The following is a 21,542-nucleotide window of genomic DNA, read 5'->3' on the forward strand; positions in this document are numbered from 1 at the left end:
CGATGAGGAGGACTGGAGGGAGGCGGTCTCCTCTCCACGGGTGGTGGTGATACAGATGCGACTCAGGCTGGTGCAATTAAAGATTTTACATAGGTCATATGTTACGGGACCGAGTTTGATCCGTATGGGCGGTTCGGGGGTGGGGAGTGCAGGAGGGGATGCGGGTAACTTGGAACGTTTATGCATATTTTGTGGCACTGCACAGGGGTACAGACATACAGGGGGAAGATCCACGATAAGATGCGAGAGGTCCTAGGGGTGGAAATGAGGCCGGAGGCCCGCAGGTGTATTCTAAATGTCTCGGAGCCCACAGATCTAAATACGCACAGAAAGCAGTGGGCGACATTAGCATACATGGTAGCTAAGCGTAATATTGCTCAGCTGTGGGGGGCAAGCCAGTCGCCCAGAGTAGAGAAATGGGCGCAGGATTTGGATTGGTGCATGTTTCGAGAACGCACAGTATATGCGGCTATGGGGTGTCCTGCAAAGTGGGGGAAGATTTGGGAGGCTTGGAATCACTACTGTGGAGATATCTGTGAGCCCCCAGTGCGCCAAGGTGACGAAGAGGTGCGCGAGTCCCCTTGATCCACTTTCACTATTCTGTATTGTAGCTTCTGATGTATGGAAAGAAATGATGAAGCTTACAACAGTTTCAATTGTCGCCTGATGTTCATTTACTGATGATGTTTTAATAAAAAGATTTTTTTTAAAATATATATAATTTGTTACAGAGAAGAAATCATTATTTTTATTAATGCAAAAACACAAGAGAACAAAAGAGCTGATTGGACACATTGTTAAAGACAATAAACTCATAGCCTTACAATGTTGCAATACAACTACATCCCAGTCTGAGGGAGTGAAAAATAGTTAAATTCGCACAGAAGTATCATGGTGTATATATGAATTTCAATCATTTGATCAAAACAAAATATGGCCCAGGAACAAACTGTAGTTTGTGCACAAAAAGTAAATATGCACTTTTAGCAATGTGACAAGCGCTCTTTTTAATGAGGCCTAGATATCTTACTAAACCAAACCTATATTAGGCACTGTTTTCTGATAAAATATTTCATAAGACACAAACAGTCCCTCAAATAAATCATGCACAACAGAACATGATTCTCATGGTACACAATGAGATGAACAAGTCACTGTCTCAGCACTTCTGGCTTCAAAGCGTAAAGTGTAGAATACAGGGCAGTTCTACAGAACTATGCCTATGGCTCTGTCTCTTCCACCTCAGATGCAGAAGAGAACAACAGAATTTCGAACGAATTTTTAGTTTCACAAAAATGCAGTTCAACCCCAAGTGAGACAACCAGTGATTAGTTATTCATTTTCAGCTACCCTTGAAGATCCACATGGAAGGAATCAGGCACAATAATGGTGCCTGAGAGGAGAAGAAAATTGCTTTCTTGATGCAGTCCTGGTGAAAGACCAGAATGACCCATTTGTAGATTTCAATTCAACAAATGTTTTCAAATGTTTTCAAATAAATAAGTGGTTCAACAAGTCGTCATCATGCGTACCAGTAAAAATAGGTTCAGTCATAAATGAACATGAATTCATGATTAGTGAAACCAGTTCATTAAATATGTAAATAGATTGATGTAATTTATAGTACATGAATTGGTGTCTACATTCAGACTAAAGTTTCTGATTTTGACTTCCAAGATGAAATGACAAGAAGTGAGAAATGGTATATTCCCTATCCTCAAAGATAAGGACTTGATTTCAGATGTAAGACACACAATGAAAAGAGACGTTTGGGATTTTTTTGGAAAGGACATTGGGCTTATTGAAAGTGCAAAGCCAGTGCAGATTACCATAAAGCCAGATACTGTGCATTTATGCATTCCCCAATACAGACTTCCTTGTGAAGCGAAGGAAGAGATGACACCTGTCATTGAAAAGGTGTGGCAACATGCCATCCTAAAGAATAGTTCAACATTTGAGAAAGATTAATGAGATAGTAGTCTCATGCTGTCATGTAGTAACACATCCAGCAATGATTTTGTTTTAGATTCCAGCAACTTCAGAGTGGTTTATAGTGACTGATTTGTGTTCCACATTTTGATCTATCCCTTTACCCGCGGCTAGCCAGTATATTTTTGCATTCAGATTTAAAGATAAAGTGCTGGATTGGCAAAGAAACCTACAAAGGTAGGGACTGCAATGGCTGAGGATGGAGCTTCAACAAGTAAAGTTGCAACAATGTATTGATCCAAAACCTGATCAAAATAGAGTTCTAAAACAGACATTTGATAAATTGGTGCTTTTAAATCTGGAAGCAAGAAAGCATGTTTGCCATGCACATGTTAAACTTGAAAGAATGGTGACTAAGATGGGGTTAGATTTGAACACAAGAAAAATATGTAAACCATACATAATTGAATAGACCGTAAATGAGAAGAGAACAAAAACATATCGAAAGTTAAGAGCAAGTGTTAGACGAACTGTGGAATTTATTAGAGGCTTGGAGAATGTGGAAATGTTCAGGCATGAATGCATTTTGAAGCTATTGAACAATAAAGGAAGGAGAGTTATGAATGACTATGAGTCTTATACTGTGGAAGAAGTTTTTTTCTTGAGAGTCAGTAGAAGCTTACTTAGGTTTCTGTACGTTGGAGTAGACAGGATTTAAAGCCTTTTACAAGTGATTTTCTAAAGCTTACAGAAGAATTTAAGAAATGGTATACTGAAGTGGGAAGAATGTTAACTGTTTCGAGGGTATGATGGGAACACTTGGATGCATTATTTTCAATCATGATACCAAAGGATTTGTGAATTAAATGTTAGGCAGAAGTGAAGAAACCAGATGAAGAACTATGTATGGGTCCACTTAATTATGCGATGCCCCCTCTGAGCAGAGATCGTTAAGATACATCCTCTTACACTCATCCCTTGATTATAACTTAGAGCACTGGTTTTCGCACCCAACCCACCAGCATTAAGTTTTAGATGGTGATTTTCATTTCTTTTTTCTTTTGTTGTTCTTTTTAATTAGTCATATATATTTTGAGTATGTAGTTAGAATATAATACCTTTTATTTCCAATATGACCAGTGGTCGCTCAGTTATGCAACACAGCAGCACATTGATGCAGCACCTACGGGACCCAACACTCAGATGTTATAGATTAAAGTTGGAAATAGAGTATATTGGTTTCAGCAAGCCTGCAGAACGCAATCACCGATGGCTGATGGAGGCAACAGGAAGATAAATAGAGCTATGTAACGTGCTCCTTAGCAAGATGAAGGAACTGTAGGCACCGCTTTTACATTTCATACCTTGCTTAACCACACAACTTGTATGCAACTGTATTTTCAGTAGTGTTACTGTATGATTGTTTCACTACGTGAATGCTTCTTGTGCCGTATCTGTATTCAACAAAATGAATAAAAGATTTTTTTGTTTTTTTAAATGGGTCCACCAAGTTATAAGTCTTCAACCTTGATGAGGGAGAAGTATGCTTAGTTTATTGAACATTTGAAGGGAAAGGTTCCTGCATCAAGAACAACATGGAAAGGGGAGTTCCCAATCTTTAAGAAGGACCCAAAGGGTTCCAATAATAAATAAGGAACGCCCACAGAACTGCTCAAGAATTTAAATCATTTATTGATATTCATAGAAAAATAACACATTTTAATTAGTTCAATAGGACATACATTGTTTAATAAGTAGGGATCGAAGAAAAAGGTATAACATCAGCCCAAGGGACACAGAGAACACTAAAAATTGGCACTCAAATCACACACTCATTCTATCAAATACTGACTCATTCCCAAACCATAAGCATTCATACTCTACTCAATCAACAACCACATAACATCCAACAAACACTGATTTTTGTTTGTTGGATGTTATGTGGTTGTTGATTGAGTAGAGTATGAATGCTTATGGTTTGGGAATAAGTCAGTATTTGATAGAATGAGTGTGTGATTTGAGTGCCAATTTTTAGTGTTCTCTGTGTCCCTTGGGCTGATGTTATACCCTTTTCTTTGATCCCTATTTATTAAACAATGTATGTCCTATTAAACTAATTAAAATGTGTTATTTTTCTATAAATATCAATAAATGATTTAAATTCGTGAGAATCTTGAGCAGTTCTGTGGGCGTTCCTTATTTATTATCGGAACCCTTTGGGTCCTTCTTAAAGATTGGGAACTCCCCTTTCCATGTTGTTCTTGATGTATTCTGCCCTGGTGGGTTGTTCCCTCCCTCTTTATCCTTTTTAGGCTTCAGGGTCCCTCCTCAGTTTCATATAGGGAAAGGTTCCTGCAACACAGGTTAATTGGCCAAGAATTATGAGAACGACACAAAATGTGATTGAGTAAGATCATGCATAGAGATTGATACACATTTACAGGCAACACAATGGAATAGAAGATCTAGTAAAGGAAGCCACATCAGGTTGTATTTCAGCTATTATGTTGGGTTTGGCCCACAGTGGACTTTCCACTTCAGCAGAGTGTGATATTTTGGCGAGTAAAGACACTGGACAAAATATTAGCCTAGGGAAACATTGTAGTGATTATTGCAAATCCAAAAAGAAATCGAAGGAAATATTTGTTGTTGCAGACCGAATTATTTCAGCAGGGTGGGCTAGCATTGGTAAGACAAGAAGGCGGTGCGCAATTTCAGGGTCCTCCAAGAGTTGGAGGTACAGGCAGAGATGCTAACAACAATTCTTACAATGGCATGGTGCTTGCCGTATGTGTGGTAAAGAAGGTCACTGGGAGAAAAATTCTAGATTTAATGTAAAGCCATATGCGAATAGGACACAAATTGGGCCTCAAATTAATACTATGCAACAGAAAATGATTTCCATGGAACAGAATGGAATGAGTTAGTAAACGTTCCAAGCCTCACTGGCTTCATGAAAGTTGAGCAGATCAAGAAAATGAAGATGGAAGATTGATTCAAGCTGATCTAACCAGAAGTGTGAGAGAGAAAGAAGCAGAACAGCAAAAAGCAGATATGAGCATAGTGGTAAAATAAATCAGCTAAAGCAGCAAAAGAAACTCCTGACAAAGAATCTGAGATAAACACAGGAGAATCATCATCTGAAAGGTTTCCAACAGCTGGTGCAACAAGAAGAACTACAAGTGATACAGTTGCATATAAGAAATATGCAGCTCCTGAATGGGCATATATGGCTATTATTGTACTGGATGAAAAAAAAGATTTACTTGAAGGATCTTACATTTTTGCTTAAAGATATCCAAGAGCCACTGTGAAGTGAAAGACCAAATTAACCATGGAATCATCAATGCTAAATAAGCTTACAGATGAAGAAGTAATCTGTTGCTCTAAAAACTTTTGAAATATTGAATTAATTTTTCGTCTGGATAATTTTTGTTTGTAATTGGTATGATATTTGAGAAGAACTGATCATTTAAAATGTTTACAACTTTGCTATGAAGATCGGATTTATTTTGAAAGACTATTTTGAAAAGGGTTGAAGAAAATGTCTTTTACAAAAAAAAGAATTTGGATATCTTTCCAAATAATTATAATAATTCTTATTTCAGCTTTATTCCTTGTACACATATCCTCCTGGTGTGTATATCCCAAACTCTACTAATAGCCCAACATTTCTGATTAGTACTACAAATTATAGGTTAGTACTACAAATTATAGGTTAGAACTTAGAAATAGTTATGAAGAATCTGAATACAACATTTACATGTTGAAAAATGATATTTATAAAGAATGTGTCTGATTGTTATATTTGTTCTCTACATCTGCTGTTTCTTAAGGTACACTTAGGTACAAGTTATTCTTTTTTTTTGCTTTTTACAACTCTTTTAATTGGTTTCCAGATCATATACAAGGAATTAGACAACAATTACAGAAATGGTGCAGCAAAAAAACCCAAACAAATCACAGGGCAGTACCACCCCCCTGTACCATTGACCCCCCCAGCAATGGAAATCAACGTTCAGTAGCCATGCTAAAGCTACCCCTTTGGTGCTAGGGTATCGGAATAAACTAGCCAGTCCCTCGAAATCTCATCATGTTTCTCAGGGCAGCCCTTGGATTTATGCACAAACTTCTCAGTTGTAACAGTATATTCCATCCCTCAAGCACAATCAGGAAGCCAGACACAAGTTACTCTTTCTTATAGTCTATTGTGTGCAGGTAATTATTCTATTATTATGCACTAGGACTATTTAGAAGACTTTAAAATAGATTATGCTCTTGTAATAAATTACATAGCGGTTATTTCAAATCTTGAAGCAGCTGAACATTATAACGGTTCTTTAATGTTTCATAGTACTACGATTGGAAGTGCTAATATTCAGAATGTGTGCATTGACTGATGCAGAGTGGAATTTTATTAGAGAATATAACTGAAGTTCAGAAGAAATTAGATTTAATTAAAGGGAAGAGACTGTGATTATACATTGACAAATACATCCTAGTCTCAGACTTTGGAAAGAGAAGGAAGAGGGCGTGTGTATGATGCCAATGACAATAAATGAGAGGCATAACCAAGTTATGATATAGTATAGTGTGTGTTCTTATAATTATAATATAGATACATCAATTTAATTGATTTGAATTCAATTTAATTGAATTCAATTTAATTCAATTCAGTTTATTAAAGTTTTGGAACTCCAATGAGGTCCACTTAAAAAGATACATACCAATTAATACATAAAGTGCAATAAAAACTTGTGACAGCGAAATAATGACAAATCAGTCCGAATACATTTTTTTCATCATTTAGCAATTTCAAGGAGTAACATTTTAATTTAGCAGTCAACCATGAAGGAACAGGGCATATCCTGAATTGTGCAAATAACAATTAGAAAGCAACCGGATCAACATATAGCAATTTCAAGGAGAAAAGTTTGGAATTAGCGGCCAACAATGAGGGAACAGGGCAAGACCTGAAATGTGCAAGTAACAATTAAAAAGCAACCGCATAGTGTGCAAATTTACAATTAAAGTTAAAAATTAAATATGCAAAAGCCTTTAAAATGGTGGACAGAACAATGCGAAGTACATTCGTAGATAAGAGAGGATATTACGAATACATAGAGGGGCAACGGCTCAGAAATAACATCCCATTTGAAAAATATACAAGTAAAATACGTACATAAATTCCTTGAAAAAATTTAGCAGTTTTGCACAAACTGCTTCATTTTTGGGACTAAAAAGAAAGTCGCGAGCTGAAGCTACATCTTTAACACCATTTTGTAAAAACATCGGCCTAAGCCAGCGACGATGATTAATGGCCAGTGCTGGATGAACAAACAAAACATGATCCAGGTTTTGAATGCTCAGTTCACAACAATTACAATTCTTTCCATTTTTCGAGTGTGCTGTTAAATCATTTACGGGTAGGCGATTTAATCGAAATAAGGAGAACCAGCGTCTTGTTCCATGATCTAAGTTCCAAGTTAAATATTTCTGGGAAAGTCTCGGGGAATTTGTCCTGGCTATTATCTTTAATCTCTCTTTAGTATTACAGAGCTCCATATCTCTATTAAAACTGATCTTACCACTTAAGTTTTTTGCAACTATAGATACATCTTATATGCTAGGTAGGGTTGAGAGTACAATTTGTACGCCCACATGGTTTGGCAGGTGTTATCTTCCTTTGGTTTTTCCTAAAATTTATCATGTGAATAGTTTGAGCAGGGGGCGTGGCTAGCAGCCGATGCGAGTGGACGCAGCCTAGCGAGGCTCCCGTCCTTTGCCCCAGTAATCCGGCAAATTATCCTTAATTCAGCGCGGAATCCCCGTGCAAGTCGGGTGGATTCTGCGCTACTAATCGAAACCTGCCCAGGACTGGTGTCGGGCCTGAAAACCGCCCGCTTTCGGCGCTGTGAATCCTCCGCACCCGGGGACGGCCGGAATTAAAATGGCGGAGTGAGGACGCGACGAGCCTGCATCCTGCCTGTGAAGGGGCCCGGAGCTCGGCGATCGGACCCCAACATCATCGGAGGGAGGGGGTTTACCCCCTGAGGCGACCTGGTGACCGTGACCTGTGGTGAGGCAACAGCGGAGCTGCGTAGCGGGGTGTGGACCGGGACCCAGGGGGAGCCTGAAACTCGAGGTCCCGGCTTCTGGGCCTACTCCCCTCCGACGTCGGAACTTCCTTCGGCGTGCGCAGGAGACAGACGGGCGGACCCTGGGGGTGTGACCGGGCCCAGACCACAGGCGGAACACTACGGCGGCCCGCAGGAGGTACGAGGAGCACACCGGTGGTGGAGGGTGAGAGGCCCCTGTGAATGTAAACCCGGCGGTGCGGAGCTAAGCGCGAGCCCGGCCGGGAGACCAGCCCACCTCTCCCCGGGAGCAGAACTGAGGGGGCGCCCCTGAACTGACGGCTCAGCCCGCCTGTACTGCAGCCTCACCCCGCTGCCCAACTCCTGGGGGCCTCTACAAGAGTGACCAGTACCCTGCAAACCCCCAGAAGCCCACGCAACACAGCGCTGGCCGGCGTGGGGGCGCACCCTCGGCGAGATGCGAAGGGGAATAAGAACCCTACGGCTGTGAGCAGTCCAGGCCCAGGCGGAAGGCTCTGAGCCCGTCCTAACGGAAAAGGGCAACATCAGCCCGGCGTGCCTTGGCTGGTCAGTGACTGGCGGCTGAGACTGGCTGCCCCATCGTTGCTTCGGCGACCCAGCCCTCCCCTAGTGGACCGGCACCGGTGGAAGAACGAGAACTTGGGCACGGTCGCCCCACACACAAGCCGGTTTCTTGGAGTCCCACAGCGAGAGGCGGAACGTGGTGAGCCAACGCTGGGGTGCGGAGCGGGACCTGGTCCTGACCGGCGGGAACAAGCGGGCCGCTGTGGGGCCACACTGCAGTAGAGGCCGTCCGGGGACTCCCGCTCCATCCCCGTGATAGTGGAGGAGGGGCGCCCGAGTGCGGCGACGAGCCCCCTGGCGCACGACTGCTGCTGCAGATGGGTAACTCCTGTCCGCACGCCCCGCGAACCACCGTCTTGCGAGTACCGGATTGGCCTGGAAGCAGCGACCGGACGACCTACGGAATTTCCTATCATCCACGGCTGGCCCTGCCTGGTCCAGCGGTAGCCGGGTGGAAGCATGGGGAAACCAAAAGGACCGAAAGGTGAGGCAGGATCGGCTGCAGAGGCCCCGGACGCCATGCAACACCCCCAGTCAGACTTACTATCGATGCAAGACAAGATCCTGGAAGCCATAGCGGCCACGAGGACCGCTCTGCAAGACGACATTGCTCAAGTGTCGACGGGCCTGGGGCTCCTGCGGGCTGATCACGGAAAGCTGGCCGACAGAGTCACAGAAACGGAGGTAGCTCTGAAGGATGTTGTGCCGGGTCAAAAAGCTCTAAAAAGTAAACTGACGGACGCCCTGGAGCGCATCCAGACACTAGAGCGAAGGGCGGAGGATGCGGAAAACCGAAGCCGACGGAACAACGTACGTCTGGTGGGCCTTCCGGAGAAAAGTGAAGGGACGGACATACTGGGCTACGTGGACAACTGGCTGCGGACAGTCATAGCGCCGGAGGGTCTATCTCCGTTCTTCACGTTGGAACGAGCACACCGTGTGCCTGCTCGACCCCCGAAGCCGGGTCTTCCCCCACGACCGGTGGTGATCAAAGTACTCCACTACAGGGACAGGGACTGGCTCCTACAACGAGCAAGAGAAGCGGGACCCTTCCAAGTCGAAAATAGCAGAGTGACTCTGTTCCCGGACTATACCTTCGAAACGCAAAAACAAAGGGCCTCTTTCCTTTCCATTAAAAAAGAACTGCGTACTGAGGGCCTGCAGTACTCATTGTTGTTCCCAGCGAGGCTTCGAATCTCTGTGGATGGGAAAGCACTATTCTTCACATCGTCAGCGGACGCCTGGGAGTGGTGGGACTCTTATAAGGCAGGCTCAGATGGGGCACGCCTCAGAGCGGCGGAGGACTTCCAACAGAGGTCAGTGCGACGATCCAAACGGCTTCGGAAACGTGGCCAACACCATAAGCGGCCGACGGAATCACAGACGGCAATGGAGCGGAAGGCAGCTTTGCAGGCGGTGCAGGAAGTCTCTGGAGAGCTGCCGCCTCAGCGGCGGGAGGAATCGCCATTGGAGGACAAACGGTCAGGGTCGGAAACTGAAGTGTCGGAGGTGGACAGCACGATGGGCCCGACTGTGACGCCGCAAACGGCGGAAGAAGTATTTGGCAGTTGAGGCTAATGCATGGGGGGGGCCGGTGGTGGCAGCCTGGATCGATTTGCGGACTCGAACACTGGAGCAGGCAGCAGTGAGACTGGTTAATCGTGAGTTTGGAGGACTATTGTGGGGTGGAAAGGGACGAGAGTGGCGTATTTTGCTGAAGCTACTAGTTAACGCACCCAGAGGCCCCTAAGGCCGCCACGGTACAGACTGTGGATTAGACAGTTTTGAGAGCACTTTAGCTCTATTGTTTGGACGGGGCGACTCTTTGTAGTTGGGTCCTGTTCTAGGGGGGGTGGGATGTCTAGAGCTGTTGGGGTGACTCAGGACAGGGTGGGGAGGGGGGGGAGAGGGGCAGAGCAGAGGGGAGATGGAGAGTGGGGGGGAAATGTGATAATGCAGTTGGGGATGGGAGACGGGGGGTGTTACTGGTGTCTGGCCGCTAAGGGACAGAGTCCTTCGCAAACAGAATCGAGATGATGGATAGTGTGGGTTCCTTTAAATGTGTGTCCTGGAACGTGCGGGGTCTAAACTCAATGACTAAAAGGCACAAAGTTCATTCTTACCTGGTCCGCAGGGGGATCCACATTGCCTTCCTGCAAGAGACCCATCTGACCAAAAAGGAAGGGTCCGCTTTACAGAGGAGATGGAGGGGGCACCTGTTCTACACTACATATTCCGCATTTGCTAGGGGTGCGCTGCTTTGGATTCGGGCGGGGGTCCCACTCAAGGTCACTAGGCACACTGCAGATCCGGAGGGCCGATTTGTGGCGGTCGAGGGGTTACTGAGGGGTCGTCACATAGCGCTTTGCAGCGTCTACGCACCGAACACTGATCAAGCGCCCTACTTCACCAAACTGTCCAAGCACTTAGCGACCTACTTCGCGGGCCCGGTGTTACTGGGGGGGGATTTCAACTCTATCGAGGACACCACGATGGACAGGTCTCACCCACCGCTGCATGCATCCCCGGTGCACAGGCTAGCGAGGCATAGACAGCAATGGCAGGGACAATGGGACCTAACGGATGTATGGCGGGCACAACACCCTACTGACAGGGATTACTCCTTTTACTCCTCCATACATGACCTACATGTTCGGATAGATGCGTTCCTCTGCTCTCAACACGTATTGCCCTTGGTCACCCGCACGGAGTACCTCACACGCACGATCTCCGACCACAATCCCCTACTACTCACTCTGGCCTGGATGAACAGTAACACGCCAATCCCGACGTGGCGGCTCAGGCCGGACACGCTGGATGATCCGCCGTTCAGTGCGGACCTAGACCGTAGGATCGCCCAATACTTTGTGGAAAACGAGGAGACAACCTCCTCCAGGGCCACCGAATGGGACGCGTTCAAAGTGGTGGTAAGGGGTCACTGTATTGGAAAGTTTGCAGGCGCGCGACGAACGCTAGTGGAGGACCTTGATAAGGCGGAACGAACGCTGCGAGACGCGGAGAAATTGCGGCCCGGCCATCCCGAACTGCAGGGCAAGGTTAGTGCAGCGCGCGAGGCGGTAGCAGTCGAAATGGAAAACCTGCGCAGCTTCGACTACAAGTCATATTTAACCAAGACTCTCGCGGAGGGGGACAAAACGGGAACCCTCCTGGCCTGGCTGGCCAACCCCATAAAGGTTCTTCCCCGATACTATCCCTGACTGATAGGAGCGGGGTAGTACACGATACCCAACCAGGCATAGTGCAATGCTTCATGGACTACTACAGCACGTTATATAGGAAGGGCATAGAGGCTCCACCCGAAGCAACGGAAGCCCTATTGGCAGAGATCCATCTACCCAGTCTTGACCCGGAACTCGCCCTGGCGATCGGTGGTCCAATCGCCCTTGCGGAAATTAGAGGCGCCATTACAAAAATGGCGCGCAACAAAACGCCGGGGATCGATGGCCTACCCATTGAGTTTTATGGGAAGTTTGCGGAGATACTAGCCCCAAGACTCAGGACGGTGTATAATGAAGCCAAAGAGAGGGGAGAGTTGCCCCAGTCGATGCGCGAGGCAATCATGATCCCGTTGCTAAAGCCGCGTAGGGATGGCGCTGATCCAGCTTCATACCGCCCGTTATCCATGTTGACAACGGATTACAAAATTTTGAGTACGATCCTGGCAGGGAGACTGATAGCACATATGAGGGGTTTAATCCACGAGGACCAATCGGGATTCATCCCCACCAGGAACACGTCCCATAATATCCGACGACTGCTCAGATTACTAGCAGATCCACCGCGTGATGCAAGACGCCCGGTGGTGTTATCTGTCGACATCGAAAAAGCGTTCGATAGTCTGGGGTGGGAATATCTCTACGCGGTGATGCGAGGCTTTGGCCTGGGGGATGACTACATCAAATGGACTAGGGTGCTATACGCGCGGGCAGGAGCAAGGGTGAGAGTGGGAGCATTAATATCAGATCGCTACGAAGTGAACAGGGGAACAAGACAGGGCTGCGCTCTGTCACCTCTGCTGTTTGCGTTGGCCATGGAACCGTTTGCAATGTTAGCTCGGAGGGGGGATGCGTATTGTGGGCTTCTAGCTAGGGGGGTACAACATCATATATCGTTATATGCGGACGATCTCTTGCTGTTCTTAGATAACACTGAAGAGGCGGTTAGAGGCGCGGAGGGACTGCTACTGAGATTCGGAGCGCTATCAGGCCTCAGGGTGAATTGGGCGAAGACTTGCCTCTTCCCGCTCCGAAAGCAAGAGCAACAACCGCCAACAAACATTGGCATGCGCTGGGAACCAGATTGCCTGCACTACCTTGGGGTTTACATCTATCACGATCCCACCAGCTTGCTTGACGGCAACATTGGTCGCTGTATCCGATCACTGAAGGGCAACATGGCCTTCTGGGCTACCCTCCCCCTGTCAATGACGGGACGGGTATCCCTCCTCAAAATGGTTGCACTTCCACGTTTATTATACCTTTTTAGGACCCTTCCGGTGTGGATACCGGGGGAAGTGTTCCGGCGATTGAAATCAAATGTGGTATCATTCCTCTGGGGAGAAGGTAGGCGGCGAATAGCATTGGCGACTCTCATGCGCCCCAAAGACCAGGGGGGGCTTGCAGTCCCGGACTTCGAGCTCTATTATTTAGCGGCGCAACTTCAATTCTTTACGCAGGAGGTGGCTAGGGTGTACCGGGGACCCGACCAGGAGAGAGATGCGGGCACCCCCCGCCACGTACTGGCATACATAACCCTGCAGCAGAAATTGTTATTAAAGGGGTTGACCCTAGAGGAAGGGACGCTACGTCTGTGCTGGAATCGCATGCAGCGACGTGCGGGTCCGGGCCATCCTTATGCGCCCGAGATTCCGTTGGGAATGGTAACGGCGCTCCCACACGGGGGGGACTGGTCGAACCTCCAACTTTGGGAGGAAGCGGGCCTTCACGTGATAGGTGATTTATACGCCGACGGGGTGTTGATGGACTTCCAAACCCTGCAGGAACAGTATGGCCTCCCGCGTGGGGACTACTTATTACATGCGGCGGTGGTGGGGGCGATTCAGAAACACTGGGGGGGGGACTGTTGGAACCTAAATTGTCCTTGGCGTGTCAATACACGATGATGACGGCAGGCACTTTCAAGGCGGTCACATGTCTCTACTCCCGTATGAGCACCGAAAACATTCTGCCGTTAACACGCCTCAAAAACCACTGGGAGACTGACCTGCAGAGAGAGATCCCGGAAGCGACGTGGTCCCAACTCATCCAAAGGGCCAGGAAAAGCACCAGACATGCCCGTTTCCAATTGATACATCTCTACATCCTGAATAGGGCCTACCTCACCCCAAGTAAAATAATACAATACTTTGGCGCGACAGATGCAACATGCCCCAGATGCGCACTGCTAGGTGCCGACTTACTACACATGCTCAGGGACTGTCCGCAGTTGCAGGAGTATTGGGAGGGGATCGGGGACACCCTGAATGAGGTCACAGAAAGATCCCTGCATTACAATAGCGCGGTCACTCTCCTACACTGGTTCCCACACACACGCAAAACGAAAATATCGAGCAAATTTATAGACATGGGCCTACTGATTGCGAAGAGGGAACTCACAAGAGGGTGGAAATCTAAAACAGCACCAACGCACCAAAAATGGCTGCATGAATTTCTAAAATGGGCGACAGCAGAGAGCACGCTCCGGTACCAGCTAGCACGGCGCACGGCAAACGAGAAAGCACAGGAGGCGGCACTAGCATGGGAGACCCTAGTCCAGGAGCTGAGGGACAGTGTTGAACCGAGGGAAGTAGACGTAGAAACACCACGCGGGGAGGCCCCTGAGGAGACAGGGTTGGACACAGCACTGACACCAGACACACACAATTGAGTTTTATCACCAAGATCCTTCTTACCACCGACTCGCCCGAGTTTACAAACATGGCACATTGGTTTAGACACCAGGGACACGGGGAGGGGGGCGGGAGAAAACACTTAAACTGACCACTAATATGTAGGGAGCTCATACACCACAACGGAACGAGGGACTACTCCGAGGGGCAGAATACCCAAAAGCGGAGAGGGCTGACACACTGAGCCATCTGTAGCTGGAGACTGTACGCCACGTTAAGTGTTTGGCTGCCGCCCAGCCTCCGGGATGTGGGTTGTATGGCTGTGTAAATAATTGAGGAAAGCACAGATATGGAAGCGATTATGAGACCGAACTGGTACGTAAATGTTGTGACCCACATTACCTCTGCAATAAAAATTGTTTTACAAAAAAAAAAGTGAATAGTTTGAGCAATGTGCATGATGGGAATATGAAAAAGTAACTGTAGGCCAACAAATATTAGATGCATTTGACATTTTGATCCCTTCTATAGGGACTGCTTTGAATGATGCATATAAGAGAACTGCAAACTTGTGAAAACTCAGCAATACACGTACATTCCATATAATAGCGAGAGTATTAACAAATAGATTGATGACATTACTAACACTGTGAATTTGATTTATCCATTAGGAACACCTGGGATCTGGGAAAAGATAGGTTCATGGATTAATGGGATAAGCAAAGATATACTGATAAAGATTATTGTTTCAAAAGCAGCCCAGGTTAACAATTTAAATTAATCAGCTACGCACCACTAGATGACCCAGAATTTAGGATAAACCGAGCAAAGCTAGGACAGAAAGGTTACTTACATGCACGATATGGAGAAACAGAGAACGCTGTTGTCCCACCAGCAACTGCAACTGTCATATCCATATAGCAAAGTTAAATGAGCTAATAGAGTGGGAGAAAAGATTAACACTTGGCACAAGACTTGGCCCTGTGGCAGGGTTGCTAGGTTTAAAAAAATGAGACAATATAGGTCTGTCTACCCTGGACGACGTGTTTTAGTAACATTTGAGCACCTCCAGATAGAATACAAAATGACCACAATACAAATATTTAAATACTTACTTACGCACCGCTTTACAAGCAAGGATCCCACCCTGGGAGCAGACCTAAGAAGATTTCTCTCCAGAGAGAAGATTACTAGATGGACACATGACAACAAAAGCGATCTCTCTTCACGTACAACAGACTAATGATAAATAAACACAGTGAACTGAACCAGTTGAGGGAAAATTGGCAAAGAAACATAGGAGATATAGATGATGCCGACTGAAGAGATAGACTACAATTCCCAAAGAGAGGTAGCAATAAAGGCAAGCTTCTCCCTCATCCAATAAAAACCCTTCATAGAATATACCAATCCCGTGTCCTTCTGCATAAACTGGGTAGGCCAGAAAATTATAAAAGCCTCCAAACTGCAGTCAAAAGGGTACCTTCCTACATATATTGTGGGAATGCCCTAAACTGCAAGGATAGTGAGCAAAGGTAGTACAATAAACTAGAGGATTCCTCTGGAGTGTGTATTGACATGCACGCATCCCTCGTAATGCTGAGAATTTGGAGGAACTGGACCGCAACGTCTTACCAGCAAACACTGATTAACCTGGGCCTCACACTTGTAAAGAGTGAAATCACCCAGAAGTGAGGTAGTAAAATACACCCACGAATACAGGACTGGATGTGTGGAATGGATGTATGTATGGTAAAGGAAAAAAATGACCTACGAGGGAAGGGGATGCTCCCAAAAATTTGAAAAGGTATGGGGAGGGTGGTCTGCATGGGTCTAGGGGGCAGAGGTAAAATAAATGAGAGTATGAAATGGAAGTGCAGGGAAGGTTTGGACTGTGACGAAGAAGGCCTAAAGGAAGAGAAGGACGGCCAACTGAACCATGCCGAGATATTTAGTTTAATACCATGCTTCCGTGCACTGTGGGTGCACGGTGTACCTACTGGGTTGTGGGAAGTGGAATGTACCTTTGCAATTGTTTTTTGTTTGATATCCTCATGGCAAAACTCAAATAAAATGTTTATTAAAAAAAAGAATCTAAATCTAAATGAATACTTACAGAACCAAATATTCTGAACAACCAAAATTAGACCTCTCGCAGCCACTGGAGCCATGAAGACATGTCCTGGTGCATGCAGAGGTATATATTATGAGAAACTGTAAATTCTGATGCATACTTTTGTACTGTGGGTAAAACATAGTTTGTAGAGAAATTATGCTTGGGTAAGAGTTAAGAAAACTGCACCCTTCCACCCTTTTTTTCTTTTTTGCTGTTGCAAGTGTACCACAGCAAACTTTGTTGCAACCCACCAACCCATATCGCTCAACATGTATTCTGCACAGAAAAAAAGTATATATGTACACACAGAAAACACACTGCTATGGACAACAAAACTGAAGCACCGCTGCACGGTCTCCTAGAAAAAAATCCCCACTGAAATATTCACTGTTTTTTAGTAAACATATATTTGAATATGAATTATGCTTAAGTTCGGGTTAATAAATACAATTTAATAACTAACAAATGGTGTGTTCCTTCATATAAATCACACAAACGTGTCACACAGTTACGCATCCTGATTCTTACCTCTCCATCAGAGGTCAACACCATGGAATGGTGAGAGCCACAAGCAACAGCGGTGACCTTCTTGTTTACCAAGTTAGTTGAGACTTGGCATGGGGTCAGTACCGGACTGGTTGTTCCATTGCCAAGCTGACTGTAGGCGTTGTGACCCCAGCTGTACACTTCACCGTCTGTGTTGAAAAACATGAAAACAATTAGCATGACTATTACTAGGTCAGCTTTCACAGATTGATTAAATAATTTTGAAATGTGCCATTCTATCAGCAACGTAGTCATCTGTACTCAAGATAGACGGACTATTTAACTAAGTATGGAGAGCAGAATAAGTATATTTAAATCTTAGCTGGGTAAATATGCCATTTACATGTTCGCACAAAGCTATAACCAGAAAAATGTTAAACCTGCAACAGGATATCTTCAATTGTGAAACTGAATCCAATTAAGATAGTCGTACCTACAGTGGTACCAGTGAAGCAATACATAGCAAAACGTCTAATTCCTTCAACGAAACAAAGTGTTAAAAGTTCCTAATTTTCACACCTCTACTTTGCTCACATCGGTCACATAATGAAAATGCATGCCCCTTCAAACATTTCGATTTTACATTAGATTTTGAACAGAAATGGCTGTAGGTTTGAAAATCTCTTGACCCCGTGACCACTGACAGAACCGGTATGTGTTCTGATGCTAGAACAAGTCACATGAGTCTTCTGACCAGTGCGCTACATGATTATGGCAAGTTTCTCATCAACAGTCCGATACAGTCTGAGGGGAACTTCAATTGCCATGCAGCCAGCTCCAGATGGGGGAGCCCCTACACCAGTGCAATCTACACGAGTGCAACACGGGTGTCCTACAGTATGCAACACTCTGCTGGCCCTGGGCACTGGCGTGCCGGCACTAAGGAAAAGATGAGACTACACTGCATGGTTGGACACTAGTGACACTGCCTTAAATTGTTGAAATACTAAGGGCTCCCTGCTGACATTATCCACGTCCCTGAGCATACTGAAGAGTCCAACGCCCAGATAGGGTCTCTCCTGCAGGAGATGTGTGCAGGCTTCAAGGCACTGGATGTTCGATTTGACTCCTTAGACAAGAACATTGCGGATATGGGAGTTAAAATCCAGGCACATGACAGGCGCCTGGATGTCGTGGAGTCCCGCACCTCTGATCTCAAAGATGGCACGGCGCAATCACTCAAGAGCCTAGAGCTCGTTGAACGAATCCTCAAAGATATTGCTACCAAAAATGAGGACTTGGAAGCGCGCAGTCGCCGAAACAACGTGCAAATTCTTGGTGGGCCCGAATCCACTGCTACTGGTCGCATGGACACTTTCGTATAGACTATCTTAATTGATCTAATTGGTAGGGACTCATTTACAGCTGGATTTGTGGTGGAGCGGGCTCACCGGTCTCTGGGTCTTAGGCCTAATCCTGGTTGCCCGCCTCGACCAATAATAGCCCGCATTATGAACTTCAGAGACCGGGACACTGTTCATCACCACCCCCTTTTCTGAATCGTATGTAACGTGAGCGTGGCGAAATAATATGGCAGGGCTCCAAACTCTCACTGTTCCCAGACTTCACCATCATGGTACAGGAAGCCAGGCGGAAATATAACATGCTTTAAAGAACTGCATTTACCATGATGCTCTTGGGGTATACCCGCTGGTGGGTGGAGTAGAGTGCGACCTATGGACTTTAACTTAATATGGCTCCCTCGAGCCACACGAGCTCAGGTTACGCATCTACGCGCCGTGAGAGGTACCAGACCCGATAATACTTGGCAGCCTGCACAGCAAACCCTGAACAACTGCCTATACTCTGCTGATGAAGGACAATAATCCTGAAACACCGGTGTCCAGAGTTGGCCTGCAACTTTGCCTTTACACTTCGGAATCTACGAAAAGCGCACACGCTTTAAAGAACTGCATTTACCATGATGCTCTTGGGGTATACCCGCTGGTGGGTGGAGTAGAGTGCGACCTATGGACTTTAACTTAATATGGCTCCCTCGAGCCACATGAGCTGACGAGCTCAGGTTACGCACCTACGCGCCGTGAGAGGTACCAGACCCGATAATACTTGGCAGCCTACACAGCAAACCCCGAAAAACTTGACTAGTCCACCTTGCATAGCACGTATATGTGTATTTTCACCTGAATGACTCGTTTGATTTACAGCTATACCTTGACCGTACAGACGTGCCTTTGCATTAGTCTTTGAACGGTTTCCTACCTACCCAAGTGATTATAACATCACAGTAAGCTAAGTCAAACACATTTTTTCACTATATCGCTCCTCCTTGTTTGACTCGCCACGAGTGTTTCTATATAGAGTGTTTTTCGAATGTATCTTAAGTTAAGCATCTGTGTAAAATTCTGAGTACACAATTAGCATGTAAACTATATATGCATTGACCACTGTAATTTATAAGCCATATATTACCCCCTTTTTTCGTCTTTAGGTGGAGAATTCTGAACCACAGTGGGTATGACTATTAAGTTTAAAAACCCATCTACTTCACAAATAGTGCAAGTATTTTAGACTTTGTATGTGTTTTTCTGTCCTGACGAAGGCTCCATAGACCTAAGGGCCAAGCGAGCTGAAACATGTTGACGTACTTAATTGAAGAGATATGCTAGGGACCCTTCACTCAGTCCTGAGAGCATACCCACAAATTATTTTTATTATAGTTGTCCAACGACGTGAATAAAGATTAGGTTGTTGATTGGAGACTATTTTTACCTTTTTTAACAACCTACCAGTGGGGTAACATCTGGAGATCTCTGGATACTGCCACGATACACCAGAGATTGCCTCGGGTGAGGCTGGTATGATACAAGTTGTCAAACCCTATCACTAATGCCACAACGCTAGTGTGGGGCGGAGAATAAGATAAACCGCTACTCGAGAAACACGGCGTTTATGAGGGTTTTTCAACATATATCTCCTGGCAAAGTGGTTACAAGTGTCCTATCCATTTTGATTAAAATTGCGACCTATGGACTTTAACTTAATATAGCTCCCTCGAGCCACAAGAGCTGACGAGCTCAGGTTACGCACCTACGCGCCGTGAGAGGTACCAGACCCGATAATACTTGGCAGCCTGCACAGCAAACCCCGAAAAACTGCCTATACTCTGCTGATGAAGGACAATAATCCTGAAACACCGGTGTCCAGAGTTGGCCTGCAACTTTGCCTTTACACTTCGGAATCTACGAAAAGCGCACATGCTTTAAAGAACTGCATTTACCATGATGCTCTTGGGGTATAACCGCTGGTGGGTGGAGTAGAGTGCGACCTATGGACTTTAAGGAAATATAATGGAGTAAAGGCCACTCTCTGAGGAATCTTGGACTGAAATATGGCATGTTATACCCGGCCCGGCTCAGAGTGGGCGGCTCTTTAAAAAAAAAAAAATCAAAAACCTTTATTAATTAATTATGCGGTACATCAGTGCAGTAATACATCTGCAAATCAACAGTTACATTACGTTCCACTGGGAGTGGCACCTTCCCGCATCAATCTGTATAAAACATCAACTCCCCCCTACCCCCCCCCCCCCGAGTGTCTTTGACAATATTGAGTATTCTAGTGTCTTAATGCATACCATTATAGAAAGACCTGTTGTCATGTAGTGCGGACCATTAACATCAATGCAGTGTACATAGTTTAGATAAAACAGTTCACAAAAGGCACATATATATAACCTAACTTCCCACTTCAGCCCCCGTATCCCTCCACATCAGTACCGCAATATACATTAACTTGTAGAAACAGTGTCTGCCTTCCCCCTGACTTCAGCGTCCCACCATAGCATGTATTAGTCAGTTCCTTCTATGTTGCCCAGGGTGACATTCACGGGGACGATCCCGCCACCCACCTCTGATTCAATAGCTTCCTCCTCTCCCTCAGGAGGTGAGTGGGTCCCAGATATCTATCGGACGTGATTTAGTGGGAAGTAGTTCTGCATAGTAGCTTAAGCTTTCTTGCCAAGTTGACATGTTATGGACCCAGCACTTGAATTTGGGTGCACGCCCCTCCCCCACCGGCACGCCACCTGTCGCTTCGCCAGGAGTAACCCCATATCAAGAAACTTTTATGTGGTGTGTTAATGTCATGTGACAGACCCAACAGCGCAACCAGTATACACTGCGTCAGTTGAATCCCTAGCATGTCCGAGAGGCCTCCAAACACATGTATCCAGAATGTCGCCACTAGGGGGCAATTCCACACCAGATGTAAGAAATTCGCCCCCTTCCTACCACACCGAGCACACCTATCATCATCCCTGAGGTGAAATCTATGGAGTTTGGCCGGGGTGTGGTATAATCGGTGTAAATGAATAAGTCGCAATCTGCTATTACCCGTGATGGCGACCGTCTTCCCGCAGCTGCGCTCCCATTGTTCATCC

The 21,542-nt window shown here is 45.8% G+C and overlaps 1 protein-coding gene and 1 long non-coding RNA gene across 3 annotated transcripts in view; one reads left to right on the forward strand and one right to left on the reverse strand.

The window, feature by feature from the left end:
- Positions 1 to 21,542, forward strand: part of LOC144772782 (uncharacterized) — a 340,470-nt gene that overhangs the window by 261,535 nt on the left and 57,393 nt on the right. The gene's annotated exons all lie outside the window — the stretch shown is intronic.
- The window catches only part of RCBTB2 (RCC1 and BTB domain containing protein 2), a 374,196-nt gene that overhangs the window by 183,102 nt on the left and 169,552 nt on the right, over positions 1 to 21,542 (reverse strand). For both annotated transcript variants that reach the window (XM_078657335.1, XM_078657336.1), the window contains one exon: positions 17,126 to 17,292. In XM_078657335.1, coding sequence (XP_078513461.1) covers positions 17,126 to 17,292 — 167 coding nt within the window. The remainder of the gene's footprint in view (positions 1 to 17,125; positions 17,293 to 21,542) is intronic.

This window comes from Lissotriton helveticus, chromosome 8 (assembly GCF_964261635.1).
Source record: "Lissotriton helveticus chromosome 8, aLisHel1.1, whole genome shotgun sequence".
Classification (NCBI taxonomy): Eukaryota; Metazoa; Chordata; class Amphibia; order Caudata; family Salamandridae; genus Lissotriton; species Lissotriton helveticus.